At 35.5% G+C, this 22,635-nt stretch overlaps 1 protein-coding gene and 1 long non-coding RNA gene across 6 annotated transcripts in view; one reads left to right on the plus strand and one right to left on the minus strand.

Annotated features, from left to right (window-relative positions):
* LOC107684070 (low-density lipoprotein receptor-related protein 8-like) overlaps positions 1-22,635 on the plus strand; it is a 201,177-nt gene that overhangs the window by 97,032 nt on the left and 81,510 nt on the right. For all 5 annotated transcript variants that reach the window (XM_016480246.1, XM_016480264.1, XM_016480229.1 and 2 more), the window contains exon 4: positions 17,985-18,113. In XM_016480246.1, coding sequence (XP_016335732.1) covers positions 17,985-18,113 — 129 coding nt within the window. The remainder of the gene's footprint in view (positions 1-17,984; positions 18,114-22,635) is intronic.
* On the minus strand, positions 7,420-19,130 carry LOC107684093 (uncharacterized). Its single transcript, XR_001633812.1, has 3 exons — positions 19,047-19,130; positions 13,795-13,800; positions 7,420-7,433 (listed from the first exon to the last, which is right to left on the minus strand). It is a non-coding gene; the product is annotated as an uncharacterized LOC107684093 (long non-coding RNA).

The raw sequence follows: 22,635 nt of genomic DNA on the forward strand, positions 1-22,635 counted from the left end.
CATATAGCTTGGAGACATACAGTACACACACACACATACATATATGTATTCCCACTAGTCCAAGGTCAAAGCTAGTAACGGTATCCAGACACATTCTCCCAATATCCCTTTACCTGTGTTCGATTGCTTTTCAAAATTGCTTTCAGCTTTGCTCTGATAGAAGGAGAAACTATGTAGAGGCCTTTGAACAAAGTCACACGGAGTCACATGGATCATAGTTCTTCATGGCTTTTTCACACAAACACCTCTTTGTGCCTCAAATAGTCCCCAAACATTAGCCTCCCTCTGGTAATGCAGAATATAAGTACTGGCATGCCATTACAGCAGACTATCATGTTGTGCTCAACCTGGTAATATTAAGTGAGTAATATTGAAAAACGGACCGGGCTCTGTGGTTTCTCAGTATGGGATATCTTGATCAATGGGAACAGCGGGGCAGTCATTATGGTTGCATTAAAAAGTAATAAACAGGAGCGTGCGGACATGACTCAGGTGCTTGTACAAAACCAAATCTGGGATCATATGCTGGCATGATTATGAAAAATGAGGTGGGTACCTTGCTGTGATTGGGTGGCAATTAATCAGCTTGATGAAGTGTGTGCTTGTGTGTATTTGAAAGGCACATTTACAGTGCTGTGTGTGAAAATTAGGGTTGGATGAAGGGTCATTTCTTGGCCCCTCCAGCTGTTGCAGGATGGATTTGCATATACAGTACTGGTCTCTGGTCAAACTGTTTGCCGTTTATTGTTAAACCTTTATGTCTTCATACAGACCTGGACAAGAAATATTATGGTGAATTATGATAGACTGTGAGGAGCTTAATTAGTGGTGCTTGCTAATGCAACGAGTTTAAATGTTTTACTTTTTTTTTTTTTTGGATCTTTGTAAATGCTACAAGTCAGTTTACTGTATAGTAATCACAACATTATAATTGTGGAGAAAAAAATTATATTCATTTGAGATTATATTATAAATTACATATACTTGTGATTGTTAGATGACAGAAAAGGTGATCCAGCTGAACTGATCCAATGAAAATTCATAATTATGCTACTGTTCAAAAATTTGGGGTTGGTAAGATTTATTTAAATGTTTTCGAAAGAACCCCAAATTACCCCAGATTTTTGAAGGGTAGTGTGAAATATCTGTTTTGTTTTTTTGTGTTTTGTTTTGTTTTGTTTTGTTTTGTTTTTTGTGTTTTGTTTTGTTTTTTTGTTTTAAGCAACCACCTAACAATGCCCTTTTAACCACCCTTTGCAACCATATAACGACATGTTAATTCATAATTCATATTTCAGTGAGAAAATATAAAAATGTAGTTGATTTCTTGCTATGCTTTAAAACGGTTGGACATTCAAACAAGTTACACTTCTACACAACTCAGCAACTGAGTGCTGCACATTCAGTGTCGATTAAATCAGGAGAAAAAAAGACAGGCCGCCTTAGGCTTTGACATTGGACTGTAATTGGCTTCCAGGTGAGCAAATAAAAATATATCTTTAAACCTTTTTCCAAGAAACACACAAGTATAGAAAACGTTCAACATGCTTGCAAGACCTTTTCTTCTGAAAACAATCTCCTCAATCAATGTGTGGCAATGTTTCTCTTTAGTTACACTCAAAAATATAATCTTCTGTTTCTGTGTATTTTATATAACCTCTCCTCCAACATTCTCACATTCTGCTTTGGATATTTTTTTAATTAACTTCCGTCCTTAATGTTGCTTTCTGAAATGTCCATCTCCAACAAGATTGATCTCATGTTAACAAGATCATGAATCTGATTGGATTCATTATTCCTTCGAAATTGGTTGGTGTTTTTTTTTTTTTTTTTTTTCTCCAAATACTGCTGGATTTAAACTAAGGAAAACGAGGAAGACATTGCATTAGATGCTTTTGTAATCAAAAAATTGAGACAGAAATGCATTAAGTGCAAGTAAGAGAAACTACAAATGTACAAGATACCTAAATGCACATAATGTATCTCTTGCGTCGGCATAATTTATTTCCTCAAATTTGCTTTTTAAAATCTTAAACATGGTTATGGAGAAGATACTGACTGTTTTCAGTTTTGGTCTCCTCGTCTTCATGTAAATGTTACAGCATGAAATGGGATTTTATTCATTTTTGTTGCCCGAATTGGCTTAATCACAGACCTCTTCATGACATAACAAAGGTCATTCGCTTTTAGCTTGTTCAGAGTAGTTTAATAATTGTAATACATTTCACACTAATTAATTCAACTCGCTCGACTTTGTAAGTACAAAGCGTGGTTATTAAAACACAACATATGTGTCAGATGAGTAAAGCCCTGAATAGACATTACAGTGGAGTTAGACGAAGAATCTTATTTCAACATCAGCAAATGCTTCAGTGTTTATACTGAAAAGCAGTGAGCTCACTCTATATAAAATCATTTGTAATGTTATTTTTGTATAGGTTTTTGTCAGTTTGCATTATCATTCTGACATTTTGTCATTCACAAGACTCTTATCAGTGTTGCTTTTATATTGATAGGTGACAAGTTGAGCCAGGAGACAAAGGCCCCTGGGCCTGTTATAACCTTGCACAGGAGTTTTGCTACATAATTATTTTAAATATTACGGAGGGATCCCGTCAGATGCACCGGATGGGTTCAATTTCATGCTTCAGGCAGCGGTTGCCTGAAGTAATTTCCCATGTGGCCGCACTCCAGGAGCACTGCTGCAGCCCAAGAGCAAGCCCCAGTCTCCCAGCCACACGTTCCGTTCCCGGCTGCCAGAGCGGGGCAACAGCGCAGCCTGATTGCTTCTTAGTCACGCGGTATGTGCTGGCATTTTAATTTAGCGCCCATCAGTGCTGATTTTTCTCACTATCAGATTGAGCTCAAGCGCCAGGAATCAACTGCTGACTACAAAAGGTAAAGCTGTTGAGCCAAGTTGTTTTTGAATTATTTCTCCACATTATTGATAGTATAGCGAGGACAGAAAACAGTTGGTAGAAGAGAGGAAGATGAGATCAGGAATTGACACAGGCCAGAATCAAACTCCTATGAACACAGCTCGGTGTTTTCGAGAACATGTGCAGGTCAAATAATGTGACTTTGTTACACTACCAGTCGAAAGTTTTTGGACAGTTTTGGAGTTTTTTTTTTTTTTTTAAAGAAGTCTTTCTATTTGAATATATTTCCAAATGTAATTAATTCCTGTGATTTCAAAGCTGAATTTTTAGCATCATTGCTCCAGTCACATGATCTTTCAGAAATCATTCTAATATTCTGATTTGCTGCTATAATAATGTTCATTATTTTTATGTTGAAAGCAGCTGAGTAGAATTTTTCAGGTTTCTTTGATGAATAGAAAGTTCAGAAGAACAGCTTTTATCTGAAATAGAAATCTTTTGTATTATAAATTACTTTATCATCACTTTTGATCAATTTAAAGCATCCTTGCTAAATACAAGTATTAATTTCTATAATTTAACCCCCCCCCCAAAAAAAAATTATACTGACTCCAAGCTTTTGAATAGTATAGTGTATAATGTTACAAAAGCTTTTTATTTCAGATAAATGCCAGCAGTTATTTTAAATAGTAAAAGTATTTCATAATATTACTGTTTTTGCTGTCCTTTAATCTAGCCACAAGAGGTCACAAGCCAGTGTACCTTTTGTACCGGTCCCAAGCCCGGATAAATAGAGAGGGTTGTGTCAGGAAGGGCATCCGACGTAAAACTTTTGCCAAATTCATTATGCGAATCACGAACATGCCTGAAGGGAACAGCCGAAAGGAAAAGAAGAAGAAGAAGAAGACTGTTTTTGCTGTCCTTTGGATCAAATAAATGCAAGCTTGGTGAGCAAAAGGGACTTCTTTAAAAAACATAAAAAATCTTAATGTCCAAAAACTTTTGACTGGTAGTGTATATATGTGTATGTAAATATTTATTTTATTGTATTTATTTTTATTCGTGCATATGCATTTTTTTTTTTTTTTTTTTTTTTGGGAGCTTTTTTTTTTTTTGGGAAGCTGTATTCAAAATTCATTTGGCTTATAAATGTGACAGGGCATGTGCAAATTTGTATGGGCTTCTTGTATAGAGGAATAAACCAATTCAGCAACCAATTTATAAATCCGGTTTGTCTAAAACAAAGGCACAGTTACATATTAGAATAGCTCTTCGAACTCTCTTATATCTTATAATTAACTAATCAGCATTGCTTTTGTTTATGTTTTCCCAGACTGTCAGACTAATTAGTGTTGAACTAAACCTATCAAAGACTGAGGCGTCTCGTGAGAGCAGGTCATGTCAAAGTGACATTAACTGGCTGTGAAGCACTCTGGGATTTTAAAGTGGGCTGCTCACACTGTCCAAAGGACTGGTTGGATTGAGTCAAGAGGCTTTATTCCCTGCAGGCACATTGAATTGGTAGAAGACGTGGAAACATGGACATCAGGGCTCTGTACTTACTTGCATGGTCAGTTTGACAGGCATGAGTGCGTTTGTGGGTGTGCATTGAGTTAAAATGTCCTTTGTATGCATGCATCTTCTTGTAGTGGAAGATCCTAAATAATTAAACATGTCACCTTTACAAGTTTACGAAAGCCAACAGAGGTCAGAAGGAACAGGAAGCTGTCGACTTTGCTTGTAATCTCAAGAGAATAAACATCTGCAGTGTTTGCCTCAACACCGATCACTCCTGGATTGATCAACATGATGGATGGATGGATAGCTTGCTTAATTGTGCCCCACTGGACACGATCTGCAGAAAAAGATCGGCTTTAGACATCTGTCTTACTAAAAATGCTCTCTGAACATCCTTTGTGTGATTCCATCAATTTCATTTTTACTCGTAATTAGTGATCCTTGATCTCACCAGCTCCCTATTGATCCTTCATCAGTCCCTTCAGCCTAGGGCCAGATCACCATTTCAAGTCTCTTTAGGTCTTAATGACCGCCTTGCACAGGGTTTCCATTGAATCAGCACTATGGTGTGGTGTCAGTTTGATGCATGTGGCTGGATTTCTTTAAAATCTTTCTAAGAAAAAGGTCAGTGTATAGTGCGATAGGCTTGCCGCGATAGACGGTGCTGACGGTGATACCGGTGTTAAGCCGCAACACCGGTTATGTCACTTGCCCACCGCGGCACCAACCCCCACTGTCTTTTTGTTTTTTTATAGTAATAAAAATCATTTAGTTCAGTAAAAGAACAGACACTACAATTAAAAACTGAATGTGGCTGCTCAATGCAGCGTGCCGAACGACCGATACTCATTGATGGGTCTGGAATCATGACGTTGCTGTTTAAGAATGACGTAAACTCATTATTGGATGAATAATCTGACTCTTTAAATCACAAACTACACATTGTATGAAAGAGAGAGTTGTTGCGTTGGATTATTTTTCTCTGAAATAACCGCAAGGTTTTATAAACTGCATCATATTTATATGTATTGGCACAAAATCATATTGTGAGCTATTGTAAAATTATGCTTACAGTGTTATATGAATGGATATGAGCATAATACCAATATTTACTCATTCTTACATCATACAGACCGCCCTTAAAGTATCACGTTAAAGTGCAATTTTAATTATTTATGCTAATTAACTAATATCAATCCTCAATGGCATGTATTAGAAAAGCAATGTTTAAAAAAGGTATTTGATCCAGTTTTCTTGAATAAAATGGTAATTATTTTAGGTTCTTTCTTTCTTTCTTACTTATTATTAATTTAATAAGTAATATGAATGTTACACATTAATAATGGATAATGAAAAAAACATGAACAACATGATAACTGTAATATTCTCTCTAGTGGCTACATTTATTGTATTCATATGCATAAATTAAATCCATTCCATTGTTGTACATTGTTTCTTCCTGGCACATTTATGTTACAATATTTTACATAACACAAATAATTTGTATGGCTTAAAATGAGACAAATGTGGACCCTAATTTGCTGGGAGAAAATGCTTTAAGACAGTTCTCCATAGCCAACAAGCATGTCCTTCTTGTGTAGCATGAAGACTTTTTCATTGAAGAAAAAAAAGGTATAAAACGTCACATTGTTTTTGAAAGACTGAAAAATTGAAGACAAGAATAATGTGCTCATCCTTCCACTCGCTCCCTCGTCTCTCTGTTTCTTATTCTTATTAAACTTATTCTTCATCCTTGTTTGTAAAAAAAAAAAAAAGCAGTATTGCGTTGCCGGTGAATTAAAGCGATTCAGAGCCTTTCATAAGCCGCAACCACCTTCATTTATAGTGTATGTCAGTATCAGTGTTGCAGAAGATCCTTCAATCTTGGCTCACCTGAGCAACCAGGCAGACAAATGTTCCATAACACATGCAGCAAATTAGCACTCTTAAAGAGGCAGCAGCTTTTATTAGTTCAGCCTTTGTTGTGTGTTGAGCCACCCACTGAATGTTTCAAAACAACAGGAAGGAAGCTTAGATTTACCTTTATAAAGAAAACAACACTTGTGGCTGTATAATATCGAGTAATTGCGTCCACACTCATGTGAGTCATAAAACTTTATTTTCATGTTATAATTAAGCTGAAGTGTGACAGTTTTTTTGATGTGAAAATGCTTTCTTCATTTTAAGGTGCAGTGTCCTTGAAGAGTATAAGAGCAAGAGTATTGCTGTGGTTCAGTAATAAAATAAATATTGATTTATTGCTAATTAATTCTTTGGTAAAGCAGAGATTTTCTCCACTGTTTACATCCTTGCATCTGCACTCTTTAAATCCGAATTTAAGTCTCAAATGTGGAATCCTTTCTACATGCCCTCTGGCACAGGACAACAGGGTTCATTTTGTGTGAAAAGATAGTAGATGGGAATCATTCACGTCTGGCTCGTTTCATAAAATGCTTTGATGCAGACTGGCCATCGGAGAGCGACCCACAGCGCTTGATCTGAGCATACAGCCAGAAGTGAGACTGCCTACAAACCTATATAGTGGGGAACCGTCCAGTGCTTATAAACCCAAGATGAGTGCCAAATATTTGAAGTGATGCCATTTGACTTTCAAAACTGGTCTGCCACATTAATGATTCATGGGAGTGTAGTATGAATCGCAGACGTGATTGCAACAGAGGAAGGATTTACTTGTTTTTCATGCATGTAGCTTGAAGTGCTGCTACATCTCAATCAAAAACCTTCGAAAACAGCTTCTTCAGTTTGCAAGTCAAAAACAAGGACAACACAAATTTAACAAGCAGACATTTATTATAAAAAGTTGATTAGTGATTCAAATATGTTTTTGTGCTAAAAATAATTTAAGAATTCAGAAAGAAAAATATTATTTTGGAAGACCGCAGAGATTTGTATTCAGTTCAGCTTTTTTTGCATGTAAGAATGGTGTTTTTGTCCTCTTGAAGCAATATTTATTCATGAATTATTGAATACATCCATAGGGCACTGTGCTATTTCTTTTGCTAATGTTCCTCCAATCTTGTTTTTTTTTCCCCTGACATTATGATTTCTAATTTCTTTTAGATGTGTCGTTTAAATGTCAGCTTGTTCAGAAACGTCCCCCCAGTGCAATAATCCACTGTATTTCCCCTCTCATTGTTAAGATTATACCTCCAGTGGGCCAAATCTGTAGAGACCCACTTGAGAGCCAGAGAATGTGTAATTAAAGCAAGACCGAGACTATCGATTTACAGCTTATAGGATTCCTGTCATGTGTTTGCCCTAGACATCAATTTAGGGGCGTGCTTGTGTGTGCACACAGACAAGGGTAGCCGATCACAACGTGCTGTTTTGTTAGATCGCTGGCTAGTGTGTGTTAGTAGCTTAAGCCCTCCCAGTCTCAAATCTATTCAGTCCCAGCCAGGCACATCCCATGGTTTAGTACCCCGTTTTTCAATATGGTGCATGTTTGGGGAGAAGTGTCTTTAAATGTCTCACCACAGACTAATGAAGCTGTAAATGTGGTTTTGCCTGTGCATGTGTTTTAGACTGTCATTTGTGCCGGATCAGCACGTCTGCTTACAGCAAAGGCGTTATTAGTGGCATTTGACGCACTTCATTGTCTGGACGCACCCCTGCCCACCCGCTTTTTCATCAGCATCTTTCTTTGTTTTTCTGTCGCATCTTTTGGTACAATGGTACAGTGATGGTATCAAATGGTAATACCATAGTTCTGTTTTTTTACTCACTTGCATTTTATTTTATTGCAATTGTATTCTTTATTTATAATTTACATTACGTTTTATTCTAAGGTCATTCTGAGTTGGTAGAATAGACATACTTAAGTGTGCTATACAGTAAATTTCACCTTCTCACAAACTTGCTCTGAATGGTGGTCAACCTCATTTTACATAAATTACCTAATTTCTGAAAATAATCATTCTTGGCATAAAATACAATTGTAATATATTTGTATTTTTTTATTATACATTTTTGATACTTATTGTTTTCCATTTTTTCATATACAATACTGTTAAAAAGTTTGGGATGATTACATTAAAATTTTTGGTATTTTCAAGTTTTTGTTTACCAAGTTTATTTGATCAAAAATGCAATAAGCACAGTAATGTTGTGAAGTAGAGAGAAAGAATCTGAATCTGTGTAGGCTTTTTTCAAAGAATGGTATGTATCCAAAATCATGGTAATACCATGATACGTTTTTCTTTGAGTGATAAGTCTTTCTTATTTATGTCAATGTTAAAGTACCCATCCTTTTATTACCTCCTCTTAGTGAGATTGTGTGGCGTAATATTGTTTCTGATTGTATTACACATTTTGATGGCAATACAGTATATAACCTTCCCGCCAGCTGATTTTCCTGCTGTCATGAGTCTGTGGTGCTTGCTCTCTCTTTCTTGTGTTGTCTTCATTTTCATCCCTTCATTCTGCCATATTTCTTCATCTTGCCCCAGCGCTCTGTTGATCTCTGTCCATTTCTATCCATCTCACTCTGATTTGTATCAGATTTATTCTCTTATGGGTTGAGTGGTGAAGTGAAGTGGAGACACAGGAGAGTTTTATTGATATAAATGGCAGCTCTCTCCTCATGCCTTACAGAGCAGCCGTCTCCTATGGAATATGAAACACTCACACAGTGGATTCGCCTTTCACTTTAATCTTCTTCCCCTGCCTGAATGAATGTAACTGTTGCAATTTTCTACCTCTCATCAATTTATTACTTTTATATCATTCTAGGTATAATTAATGGCATAATTTTAATCAACTGCCCACCTCACTTTGGGTCAAAAAAGTAATTGAAGGATAAACTGTTTGAATAATTAAAATCACGCACTAACAATTCAAAGCTGTAAAAGCAGTTTAAATACAATTTACACTTCTGTCCAAGAAGGATCACTGCTCATGACATCAAGTCTTTTCCCCCACCCAAATAGTATTGATTTTGGTGATTGATTTGGTGTTATTAGCTTAATTGGTGCAAAGCACCATGGAGACATATTACTAAAGCTTAGCTGTGGTCCACACCGGTTTTCAGCATGTTTTAATTATTTTCTCTCATTCTGCTGTACTGCTTAGGGGAAAAAATCCTGTTTATAGATTTTTTGTCAACTCTGTTTCAACCCACCACATTTATTTCTCTGTGTCCATAAGCACGACTTCTGGTAATGTAGTATGTTTTATGAATTTTGATTGCCCAGTAATTTGAATGGAGCTCAAGATGTGCTGAAACCCTTTTCCATGTTTGTTTTCATATTATTTGTTTTTCATTTGTTTTCAAGCTATTTTAACATTGAGTTTATAAGTTTGATTGTTCAGTTGTGTGCAAATGATATTTCATTATTTAGATTAAAACTTGCTGCATTATGAGTCATTAAAACGGTCACATTTTTCCTCGGTTGCAACAGTTTTTTTTTTGTGTGTGTGAAAATGAAGTATACTTAATTGTATTGAATGTGCACTTGTACTTTAAATCTTAGGTCGGTTTAAAAAAAATAACTGTACTTGAGGATATAATATTAATGAAATCAAAGACCTCCTAAGTGTACTTAAAGATAGTACAATTTTATACATAAGTACACTTTTAAAACCTTAAAAAATGCACTTTGTAATGTCAAATTAAATGTTTTATTTTAAAGTACATTTTAAATCATTATGTATTTATATTTCTTTATGCTTTAAAGATGTACATACTATGATGTGTTGACTAACATACTAAAGCATACAGTATGTGAAGTTGATTATAATTTTAACTGTAAATTGTTCAATATAAAAAATTGTATATATTAATACTAAAATGCAACTTCTTCATTAAAAATGCATTAAATACATGACATATAAGTTTCAATAGAAATTACATTAAAGTATATTTTAGTTTACAGTTAATGCTTATCGCAACATCCCACAGTAAACTTAAACCATAGTGTATTGCAGACAATAACTGACAGTTAAGAGAATAAAGATGTGCTTAAGTCCTACTTAAGTAAGTCAAAAGTTCAGCTAATTGCATTAAATATAAATGTATTAAACTATAATACATTTTCGGTTACACTTTATTTTAAGGTGTCCTTTTTACAGTGCAAATATACATTTAAGTATTGAGTAATATTAATTAACCCTCAATCGTCCCTCATTTCCTGTTTACACTTAAGTCCCTTGGGGATGTGTGCATGTGCATGCATTAGGTCTCACTCAAACGTGTTCTGCATTTTTGGCTGATTTCATTTGCCAAATTTGATACAAATGCTATCTGTGGCAATCATACCTGTGTGTGTGTGTGTGTGTGTGTGTGTATGTGTGTGTGTGTGTGTGTGTGTGAAAGAGAGAGAGAGAGAGAGAGTGCATGTGTCTGTCTGTCTGTGTGTGTGTGTGTGTGTGTGTGTGTATGTGTGTGTGTGTGTGTGTGTGTGAAAGAGAGAGAGAGAGAGAGAGTGCATGTGTCTGTCTGTCTGTGTGTGTGTGTGTGTGTGTGTGTGTATGTGTGTGTGTGTGTGTGTGTGTGAAAGAGAGAGAGAGAGAGAGAGTGCATGTGTCTGTCTGTCTGTGTGTGTGTGTGTGTGTGTGTGTGTATGTGTGTGTGTGTGTGTGTGTGTGAAAGAGAGAGAGAGAGAGAGAGTGCATGTGTCTGTCTGTGTGTGTGCGTGTGTGTGTGTGCCCGTGTGCGTGCATTAGGTCTCACCCCTTTATACCTTTGTTCTGCATTTTTGGCTGATTTTATTTAGCCAAATTCTATACAAATGCTCTCTGTGGCAGTCATACCTGCGTGTGTTTGTTTGTTTGTGAGTGTGAGTGAGCATGTCTTTTATACATTGCATTTGTGCTCTAGTACCAGGCCTTCATTTCTGTGTGGAAATTTTCAGATTTATGCCGGATTTATTTTTTATTTTTTTGACAAATGAAAACAAAATATATACATTTTTTCACATTTCCCATTCATTTCAATGTCGGGTCATATTGACCCCAAGGGACAGATTTGTAAAAAAAAATTTTACATACCTTCAGAACAACCGAATCAAGCCCAGTTTTTTTTATGTGAATATAGATATAAAATGTTGAAAAGTCACAAAATCTTATTCCACTGAGATGAAGGGAACCATTTTTTAAACTAAGTAAAAGTTGATTGGGGTCATATTGACCCCAAGGGCCGATTGAGGGTTAACTACATGTACTTACTATAGGGTTAGGGTTGGGATGAGGGTTTGATTTAGGGTTAGTTGGTTGAATGCAATTATGCATAATTAATTGTTATTTTGATAGTAAGTAGATGTAACGTGTAACAAGGACACCGTAAAATAAAGTGTTACCACATTTTCTTTTAATTGCAATTTACGTACAGGTAAGTGTCCATAAACACTCAGTCAGTTTGCACTTCGGTATTTTCTTTTAAAATAGATTTCCTTAAGTACTTTATAAAAGTACGCAAAGGTATACTTCTTTTTCCCAAGGGTTGCAGTGCATGCTGGATTATCTTCTCATGTCTTTCTCATCGAAAATGATGTACAGATTGTATAGTATGTAAGAGAAATGTAGCACCTCCCCTTAGCTCCGCTCAGTCCCTCTTTAAATGTTAAAGAGTCGCCAGACAAATTGATTAGCATTGCAATTTCCTGTCAGGTTAGGACATCAGAATTAATCAGGCTCCCTCATACAAAGCTAAATATGACTGGGAGATTTCACCATAATAAACTCTTAAATTTCTCCCCCTCTCCCTCAGTGAAGGGACATTAGCGAGGCAGTTAATCAAAATCACATTAGCATATAGTACAGGCACCCTTAGATTATAGTAGCCCAGCCCCGCAGGAGCAGGGTGGACAGAATGCTGAAGAGATCCCAGCGTTCCTGCTAATGGGATCAGGACGTTTGGGTTTTAGATGGATTCAGGTCAAAACTAAGCTGGTCATTATACCCACATAGGCACATACATCTGCATCAGGTTGTTAAAGTGCATTTTTGTAGCATAAATCACAATTATGTTTCCTTGTTCAGTGGCAAATGTGTCAATAAAATGGAGACAAAGTGGATCAATGGAGTGAGACTGTTAAGACCATCCTGATTCCCCACAGATCGGTTTTTCAGGCTTTGTGTGTGGCACTGTCGATTGACAGGTTTCACTGACCTCTGTTTACCTCTGAGAGTGCTGGGGACAACTAGGACTGTCAATATTAGCCTGTTAGCACATGCGATTTCTTTACATTTGTTTAACACTAGTTAAAGTGATAGTTCACCCAAAAATAAAGAATTCTGTCATCATTTCATTCCAAACACATAAAACGTCATCTTTGAAATGCGAATTAAGAAATTTTTAATAAAACGTAAAACAACTCCATCTGAATTGAGCGGTTTCATTTGTCTTGTGAAGAGATGCGATCACTTTATATGATGAACAGATTTAAATTAGGCTTATACTCGCAAATAAACAGACATGTAACTCATTAGACATAAAAAATACTGAAATATGCGCATCGCGCTCACATTTTTAATGTTCCATTTTTTTACCACATGTGATGTACTCTATGTATGTAGAGTTTTTGTGACAATCATTTTGTAGGTAAATAATTAAATCTGTTCATCATATTAAGCGATTATATCTCTTCACATGACTTGGATTGAACAGCTTGATTCATATGGATTCATTTTACAACACCTTTATGGCCTTTTTGGATCTTTTAAGTTTTGGTTACCTGTACTTTCAGTGGAGTGACAGAAACTTCTCAGATTTAATTGAAAAAAAAAAAAAAACCCAAAAAACAAAATCTTATGGTTTTGGAATGACATGAAGATGAGAAAATAATGAGTTCAGGGCGTGTTAATGCAGGGAAATATTTGTTTTGTGTTGTATTTGTTAGATGTTTTTGTGTGTTTAATTGGGATCACTGTTGCATAAATTTACACTACAGGTGTCATCTACACAAATTACTGAACCTAATAATGGCACAAAGGCCTAGTATTTTTATCTATTTTTTAAGGAAGTTAACTATAGTTAACTATGAAGAATTGTAATGAGTAATGGATATTTACAATGGATGTGTTCTTATATTGTTATACTTGTCTCTGCATATTAAGCTGGGATATTAGAAAGTATTTTAGCATCAGAAAAAAATTGTGCACTTCAACTGCTATAACCCTCTTGAAACTCTGGGATCGTGGTGCAGAATGCTGCTAGCCTTGACTGTGCTGGACAGAGTTGTATCTGTGGATCAAAAGGGTTCTCCAGAAAGCTGTCGATAAGCACATCGATAGAGCTGCTTCTTCTTGTTGGGCGATATGTGAGTGTGCAGCCATCAGCATTTGTGATAAAGGTATGTCCAATAAAAGTCCTGGAGGCTCATACTCTGATTAGAAATGACCTTCCCAAGGACAAACACAACTTTTATAGCTAACTTACCAAAAACTCTTCCACACCATTCGCACATCTTAAGGTTTAATGCTATACTGGTGCAGAGAAGTCAAGTTCAGGCACAGATGTTATATGACTGGGTCTGGCCTTGAAGTCAGCGTTCCAATTCATCCCAAAAGTGTTTACCAGAGTTCAGGTAAGCAGGGTTAGGAGATGTTCAGAAGTCTATTAAGTGCCTTTTTAATTCCATTTCAATTACTGAATTTGAATCGATGTAGCAAAATGTATTCAGAATTGAAAATGTACATTAAAATTCAAAGAAATTCACACTATAGTTCAAATCTCTGAGGTCTGTAAGGTTTTTAAATGTTGTTGAAAGAAGTCTGTTATGCTCACAAAGGCTGCATTTTTAGTTCACAAATAGAGTAAATAAAGTAACAATAATATTGTAAAATATTACAATTTAAAATAACTATTCTCTTTTTTTATGTATTTAAAATCTAATTTATTCCTGTCATTTTCAGCAGTCATTACTCCAGTCTTAGGTTACTTTTATGGATAGAAAGTTGAAAAGAATCTTTTCTGTCAGTTTTCATCAATTTAAAGAATCCTTGCATAATAATTTTTTTTATATATATATATATATATATATATATAATTCTTACTGACCCTAAACCTATAGTTTACCTTTTATATTTACCTAGAAAAGCAAAGGTTGTCAAGACAAACCTTGAATGTTTTAAAAATACTTTTAAAAGCATTTATGTTGAAGGGACAGAAAGAGCAATAGACAGATGGAGAGAGAGAGACTGCACTACACTTGCTTTTGTAACCTTATTATAGTTATGGATATATTGTACTTGGAATAGTCAAACCATTATTTGCGGGGTGTCCAGATACTTTTAGCCATATAGGCTTCTGATGCAGTTAGGTAAATGAGAAAGGAGTAATGGAAGATGCTTCAATGCCCACTTAGACACGCATATTCTCACCGCTCACAAGAACATCTGAATTTAGTCGACTGTGAAACTCATCACTCGGACATTATTGACTGAAACTGCCTCCCTAATATAATGTGGTTTGTGCAAAGCTAATGATTATTTCTTTGAGCGTACTGATGCGCATCTGAGAAAATTTCATTTCACAATGTTACACCCGCACCAAGAAAATGATTTACATTATTAGATAAATATGCTAATCTAATCTCATCCGCTCCCTGTGGTTCTTCCATAACTTCATTTTCCCAGGAGGAATTGCATTGCAGTCAGGATGAGTTGAACTGGTCACAGAGTACGAGTGGAGCTAGCTCTTATTTTGTCTTCATAAAGAAATAAACACATGAATTTGTGCTCTGAGACCTCAGCTTTGCTCTTCAAATTAAGCTTGATGTTGACTGTGCATCTCTGCTTTGTTATTGTAGTTTATCCCACTGTCAGTCAGTTTACTATTATTCGCTGAGTTTGTTTGAGAGTGTCTCTAATCGTCAGGGAGTGCATCAGTCTGAACTCATCATCTTTTGAGTCTGTGCTGACCTCTGGCTCACACTGCCTGAGAGAACGTCTTGAGTTCATCTCTTTCTTACAGTTAAATTCATCTATCAGAGCAGTGTGGGTGTTATTCTGATACATCTTAGAATTATAGAACAATCGGAGCGAGGTCTTGAGATAATATTTGCTGGTGGCAGTTTTTTCTTGTTCTATTATAATTGTATTCGTTTTTAAATGTTAAATTCTTAACCTGAGGATTTATTCTGTCTGTGCTAAAACTCTTTGAAGATGCAGGTGATATTTTTTTACAAAGATTCTGCTTCTGAATTCATCCTCTTCACAGCTAGAGCCATCAAGCACCACTTCTGTAACAAATAATATTGTAAAATCATATTACAATTAAAAATAACCATTTTCTATTTTTCTATATTTTAAAATGTAATGTATTGTAATGTAACAGTGATAATTTTTTTCAGGATTCTTTGATGAATAGAAAGATCAAAAGAAGAGCCTTTATTAGAAATATACATTTTGTAACAATGTGATCAATTAAATGCATCCTTGCTACATGAAAATATAATTTTTTTTTAAATGCTCCAAATAGTTGTGTTTGATGCAGACAAATCATTGAATTTTTGTGTTATGAATCGATTCATTGTTTGAATTATTCACAAAAGTTCATTTTAGCGACTCTTTTTCCACTGAAGTTTAAATCAGAGACACTATTAAAACATGTCTTAATATTTTCATAAGGATGGATCACTAAACTAGCCTAATGATTGTCTGTAGGAAGTGTAATGAGCAGATTAGAGTGCATTAAAATAATCTTGATATTCCCAATGTGTTGTTTATTTTACACCGGTTTTGGTGCCTTTACCAAACCTCTGTGAGTATTTTGCTGTGTGAACAAGAGGAAGCCAGGGCTTTATGAAAAGCCCTGTGGGCACAGTAGTCTTCAGGGGTAGCGAGGAGATAAGACAGACTGTGTTTCCCATGAGGCTGTGCTATCTCTAACAGTCAGCCAAACAGTTAGAATGGGTCATTCAGTTTATTCAGACACATGCTGACAAAGCCAGAAACGCATGCTCACACAAAAACACTGTTCAAACAAACCCACTCTGTTACATACATTTCCCTAGTCACACACCAACAAGCCTTGCGGTGTTGGGTTAAGCTCTGGCCTTAAATAGGACTTTTTTTTTCCCTCTGACAGTCTCAGATCTAATATGGCTTCCACAGATGAGGACTAGGCCTCAATTTGCAGAGCCACACTGGCTGTATGCTGATGAAGAGATATCTCAAATGAGATTCACAGCTGTCTTTTTCCCATTTCTTCAGAGAAGGCCGTACAATAGTGGAATCCAGTGAAAGACATGGCATTCACTCTTATGATTATAGATAGAGTTCAAGCAACAATGGGCTGCAGACACAGATTCGAGGTGTCAGAGAAGGTCTTCATAAATCTTCTTTTATACACTGAAAATTACTCAAAAGACTGAAGAATGTGAGTGAGAGAAATCAGTCTGACTGCTATTGATTTGTAGTTGGGTTCCCAGACATTTAGAGATGTATAATTTATGGAGCTGTCTTGGGAATGCTGTGTGATCTGGGATGAAACTTGAAAATGTTTCAATGGGCTTCGGTTTTGGTTAACAATAAGGCTAGCGGAGATGTCTTACTGAATGCGTGTTTGTGTGATGGGGCTTGTCAAGAAAAAATAAACTCCATGTAGAAAGCATCATTTTATAGCAAGAAAAGAAGATGAAAATGTTACTAAACTAAATAGTTTTGCATATTTTTTATCTGTATTTATTTATGAAAACTCATTGTTCTCTTCATTGTACATCACATGACATTTATAGCATTTGTTTGTCTTCTAATCATTTTGTTTTTTGGAGTTAAGTGAATGGTCCAACAATTTTACAAAAAAAAAAAAAGATTAATAAATTCTTGTGTTATTATAATTGATTGTATTATTGTAAATGTTTACGTTTTTTCATATGGTTTATTTAAATATGGCATTGGTGGTACATTTTTTTTTTATATTTGTGTAAAAGTTTTACATTGATAATTACAAAAATGTTATCATTTATTTAGTCAGACTTATTTTTTGTTGTTTTATTGTTTTTAAAATTTGAAAGAAAGAAATTACTTTTTATTCAAGATGTGTTAAATTGATCAAATGTGACAAAAGACATTTACAGTATTACAAAAAATATATTTTAAATAAACGCTCAAATGTTTTCTAACTACAGCATTTTATAATATATTTGTATAGTTATTGTAGTTTTCTAATAACTTTCTATTCACCAAAAATGTATCACGGTTTCCACAAATATATTAATCAGCACATTTTCAACATTACTGATAAGAAATTTTTCTTGAGCACCAAATGATTCCTGAAGGGTCATGTGACTCTGAAGACTGGAGTAAAGGCTACAGAAAATTTAGCTTTAACATCACAAAAATACATTTCGTTATTTTAAACTATAATATTTCACAATATTAATGTTTTTACTGTATTTTTGATCAGTAGTTCTTTCCAAAAACATTAAAAAAGATTCTACACACCCCAAACCTTTTAATAGTATTGTATGTACAGATGATCATTTTGTATGAAAATTTGTCATTGTGTTGGGTATTTCAAAGGTTGGAACACTATATTGACCAATCAGCATCCCGGAATACGCCTTTTAGCATTAGTTGATATGTTATTTCTCAGACATCTCTCTGTGTTGCTTTCACTCATAGGTCGACTGACGTGTCCACCAGAGAAGTTTGACTGTGGCGACTTGACGAGCAAATGCGTGTCATTGTCATGGCGCTGCGATGGTGAACAGGACTGTGAAAATGGAGCAGATGAGGAGCAGTGTGCTGCAGGTGAGTCCAGGGAGGAAAGATAAAGAAAGAGGAAATCGCTAAAAATAGGTTCTGTCTGGATAATGCACAATTAGGCTTCAGTGAGGTGTGTGTGTGTGTGTGTGTGTGTGGGAGATGATCAGACACTGATGTGTGTGTGTGTGTGTGAGAGATGATCAGACACTGACATGAAACACATAGATGTTTGATGTTATTGTAGCTGATGGTCCTTTCATCATGTCTTCCTGATGCGCAGGGTAGATATTACAGAAATCTCTGGATCTTAAAAAAGTGGGTTGGTTTTTGTGTTCAGACCCCCAACAGTTAGTTCTTGCATTGATGGATTGTCACAGTGGGTGAGAACAAGAATGTGTGTTATGACTATAAATAAAATAGAAATTCTGCTTACACGCGCACTTTCTCGCACTCATTTCCTCTTGCTCTCAAACACACAATAGGCTGCCAGGTATTTCAATTTACTATTAGATTATAAACCAGTATTGATTTTACTTTGCTCTTTGACATGCAACCTATACAAGCATTGATTCTCCAACTACCTCTTTTATGGAAAGATTATGTATTATACATTTGGCCTTTTAAAGCCCTTCAGGATCTTTATCATTATAAAGGCTCATGGATAAAAGCAAACTCAGCATTTTAAATCCACGGCAGAGCAGCTGAGAATTTGCTGGTTTGTTTAATATGTCTAAATAGTTTCTGTACTGCAGACTCACTCTAAACAGATCACCTGTTGATTATTATTAATATAACAGTACTAGGTATATTGCTGTTTTGCCCCTTTTCCATGATTCATGTCTATATTGTATGTGTGTGGCAAGCAGAGAGATTTAGGTGTGTGTGTGTGTGTGTGTGTGTGTGTGTGTGTGAGTAATGGTCAAGTATTACAATACAATATATACTATTAGCAATTCCCCAAAATAAATATTTGCATACTCTCGGTCCAAGCGTTTTTATATGCTTTCCTACCTACCTGTCAACGTATGTATTAGCACACCTCTGAGCACCCGGTTCGGGTGCGCAGACAGGGTACGTCATCAGCGCGTTCAGGCACGCTGTGCAGACAGAGCGAGAATGGCAGACAAACATCAACAACCGATCTTCCTTACTGGTATTGTAGTACTTTTAAAGTTTTCTCACCGGTGAATGACACATGATGTAGCCCAGCGGTTAATCCAGTCCTCGTGCCAGCTCGTTAGAAGTGAGCTATGTGCATGAACTGTGTTCCAATCGATATGATCCCTACACAGTGTTCATTGCTCCCTGAGCAGGGGAAATCCGTTGAAGTTTACTTCACTTCGGAACATGGGCTGGAATTGGGAACCACTGATGTAGCCTATTGTAGTAATGTTGTCTCTGGTATTCTGGTCTGTGAGCGTATATGCGTTCAGGGGGTGTGGCTTTGGACGGCGATTGCAGGGAGGGTGGGACGTTCGCTTTCAGTGCTATCAGGCTAAAGTTAGCATTTTCCAAGATCATCTACTGCACCTTTAAATTGATCAAAACTTACAGTACATTTATAATGTTACAAAAAAATCAGTAAGTTTAATATTTAGACACAATCCCATAGTGGGACTGTCATTTTTCAGTAAATGATGAAGAAACTTTTTCTGAGTGAGACTTTTTAATGACCAATTTATTTATAAATGAATTCCAGGATTTTTAATAAAATTAAGTCATTTGAAATTTTTATATGAAAACATTTTATTATCAAGTCAGAACAAAATGAAGAAGTTTAAATTTGATGCTTTTAGTGTGAAACATTTAAGGGTGTTAAACACTGAAATAATATCAGTTTTTATAAATGCAATTAAATCAATCAATTAATTGCGTAGTTTCAATTTTCTTCATGAAATTCAGTGTTTTTTTATCTTGAAGATTTGTGCATCTAAAATTAGTTAGACATCAGAAGCTCTCTATAGGTTGGTGTTGCATTGTCAATTCAAATGCAAAAATTGTATGTGTGTTACTTTACATTTCAAAACCTAAATATATGAGATCATGCCCTAAAGGATGTAAAGAGATTATTGTTTCTGTGTTGACCATTATCTACAAAATACATATTTCACAATTGAATTGCCTTGTTGTGTTCATAATATGTAATTATCCTGCCTATTATCCAGCCTTGACACGTGTGCTTTTCATATCTCCAAACACAGCCGAGCGAAATCTCTTGTCCTTGTGTCACTACGGGCTTACGCTTTCTCTTATACTTAATCATGTAATAATGAAATACAGGACACGTCTTTCAACTCTACCTCGATCTTTTATGGTTTTTCATTTTCTGACTATTAGCACTTTGATTAGCACCGTGACAGCGCTTGTTTATCTCTGTCGATGTATAGCAGTGATTTGTGTGTCGCACAGTCCTGCGCTGAACTGGAAAATAAGAGCATTAACATCACTGTAATATTTCACCGTGCTGCTGATTATAATTGATTTCCTGCTTGATGTCTGGTCCTGAGACTTCTATTTTTTTATTATAGAATAACTTGCAGGACTGCTCCTTTTGATTTTATAATTGAAGATGTTAAGGCACGGTCTATGAATACATATTACTCTTAATGCTGTACAGCCCATAACTTTTGAAGAATCATGTTTCACAAAAAATTACATTTCAAATCCTTTTCAAATCAGTCACCTCTACATGAACCAGAAGCTCATCAGTCAGGTGTGACACAGAGGATAGAACAGGGAAGATTAGTACTTTTTGGATTTTGCTAATTTATTACAAAAAATGTTTAGCCAAAACCTTGGCGGTTTTGCATCTTTAAAATTATGTATTTGATTTTTTGTAAATACATATAACTACCATTTCTTTACCTCTACCGTTTTTATCACTACATTTGAAAACCTTAATATGTTTGTGGAAACCATGATGCATCTTTTTTTTTTCAGGATTCTTTGAATATAAAAGTCAGAACAACAGCATTTATTTTAAATAGAAATCTTTTGTAACTTTATGAATGTTTTTACTGTCACTCTTGATTAATTTAATGGATCTTTGCTAAATAAAAGTGTTAATTCTTGTAATAAAAAAACACTTACTTTTTAAGTGTAGTGTAAATAAATGTATAAATTGAATTTCAGTTGTTATAAATAAAATTATGGTTCTAAAACCTAAAATGACATAGTAATTTAATAATTTTTACTTACATTTTTACACTTTTACACAAACTTATTTTAAGGCATTAGTTTTTAATAATTAATAATTATCCTCAGTATAACAATGTGTAATGGTGACAATCAACACACATTATTATGTAATAAGACGTGTTTAAGATCACTGCACAACAACAACATAACAGTAAAAATAAAGTCAGCAAGCAGCAAAACATTAACAGCATAATTTATTCATGCTGCTTCATTGTTCTTCTTAGTACCTTGTAGGCCTGTCGCAATAATCAATATATCGACTTATCGCGCAATATATGTACATGACCTCAATAATTTTTGGTGACGCAATATATCGCCCATTATATTTACTTAAAGGGGTGGTTCACTGGGTTTTTTCTAGGCTTGATTGTGTTTATGGTGTGCAGTCTAACATGTGTTAATGCTTCGTTTAAAAAAAACGCATTATTTTTCACATAATTTACCTTTATTCCACACCGCTCTGTCCCTTCTCTGAGAAACGGGCTGATCTTTTCCTGTTTTTATGAAGCCCCGCCCTCAGAAATAGGCGATGGGCTCTGATTGGTTAGCTAGCCCAGTGTGTTGTGATTGGCTAAACCGCCTCTAGTGCACGTCTAACCCCTAGTTTTCTTCCTCCTCTCTAAAGCAGCGCAGCATGGCCTCACCCCATTTGCTGCCTTTTCCAGAGGGCGTGGTTTATCTGGGTTTGTGATGTCACAAACCCGGGAAGTAACTCGTTGTAGTCCCTACGAGCCATTTTTGTAGGCATTAAACTGCCAGAAATTTAAAAGACGATATCTACGTTTGCATTGAACTTTCAGCTTCATAACTTTGCAGATATTGTTTATGCTCAAACAAATTTTGTCATTTGGAAGTGTGTAGGCCTTCTTGCATTATTATGCTGTTACATTATGATTATATATTCAGTGGCATAAAATGGTCTTTAAAATGACAATAATATCGCTTATCGCAATTATTTCTGGGGCAATATATCGCACAACAAAAAGCTGTTATCGTGACAGGCCTAGTACCTTGTAGGCTGGATAAAAACTAATAGCCCTTTTACAGAGCATTATACATAATGCTAAAAACATAATACTGTTTTAGTGCTTTCATTTGCTGAATGGGGCAGCAGTGCACTTTTAGTGGGTTTATCAGACTCCACACATACAGCTAAAACCTGCTGCACCCACAAAGCCCTTTCCAGTGTACTAAAGGTTGGAAGATTTACATAAAACATATCTTGGGGAGTCACAGACATGAATAATATACCTCCTAACATCACATTCCCATTTTTGTAGAAGAAAGGCACTATTTGCCCTCAAACTCATCTATGTTCTTTTGCTCTCTACTCTCTCTCTCTCTCTCTCTCTCTCTCTCTCTCTCTCTC

This window comes from Sinocyclocheilus anshuiensis, unplaced genomic scaffold (genome assembly GCF_001515605.1).
Source record: "Sinocyclocheilus anshuiensis isolate Anshui unplaced genomic scaffold, SAMN03320099.WGS_v1.1 scaffold629, whole genome shotgun sequence".
NCBI classification, from domain to species: domain Eukaryota; kingdom Metazoa; phylum Chordata; class Actinopteri; order Cypriniformes; family Cyprinidae; genus Sinocyclocheilus; species Sinocyclocheilus anshuiensis.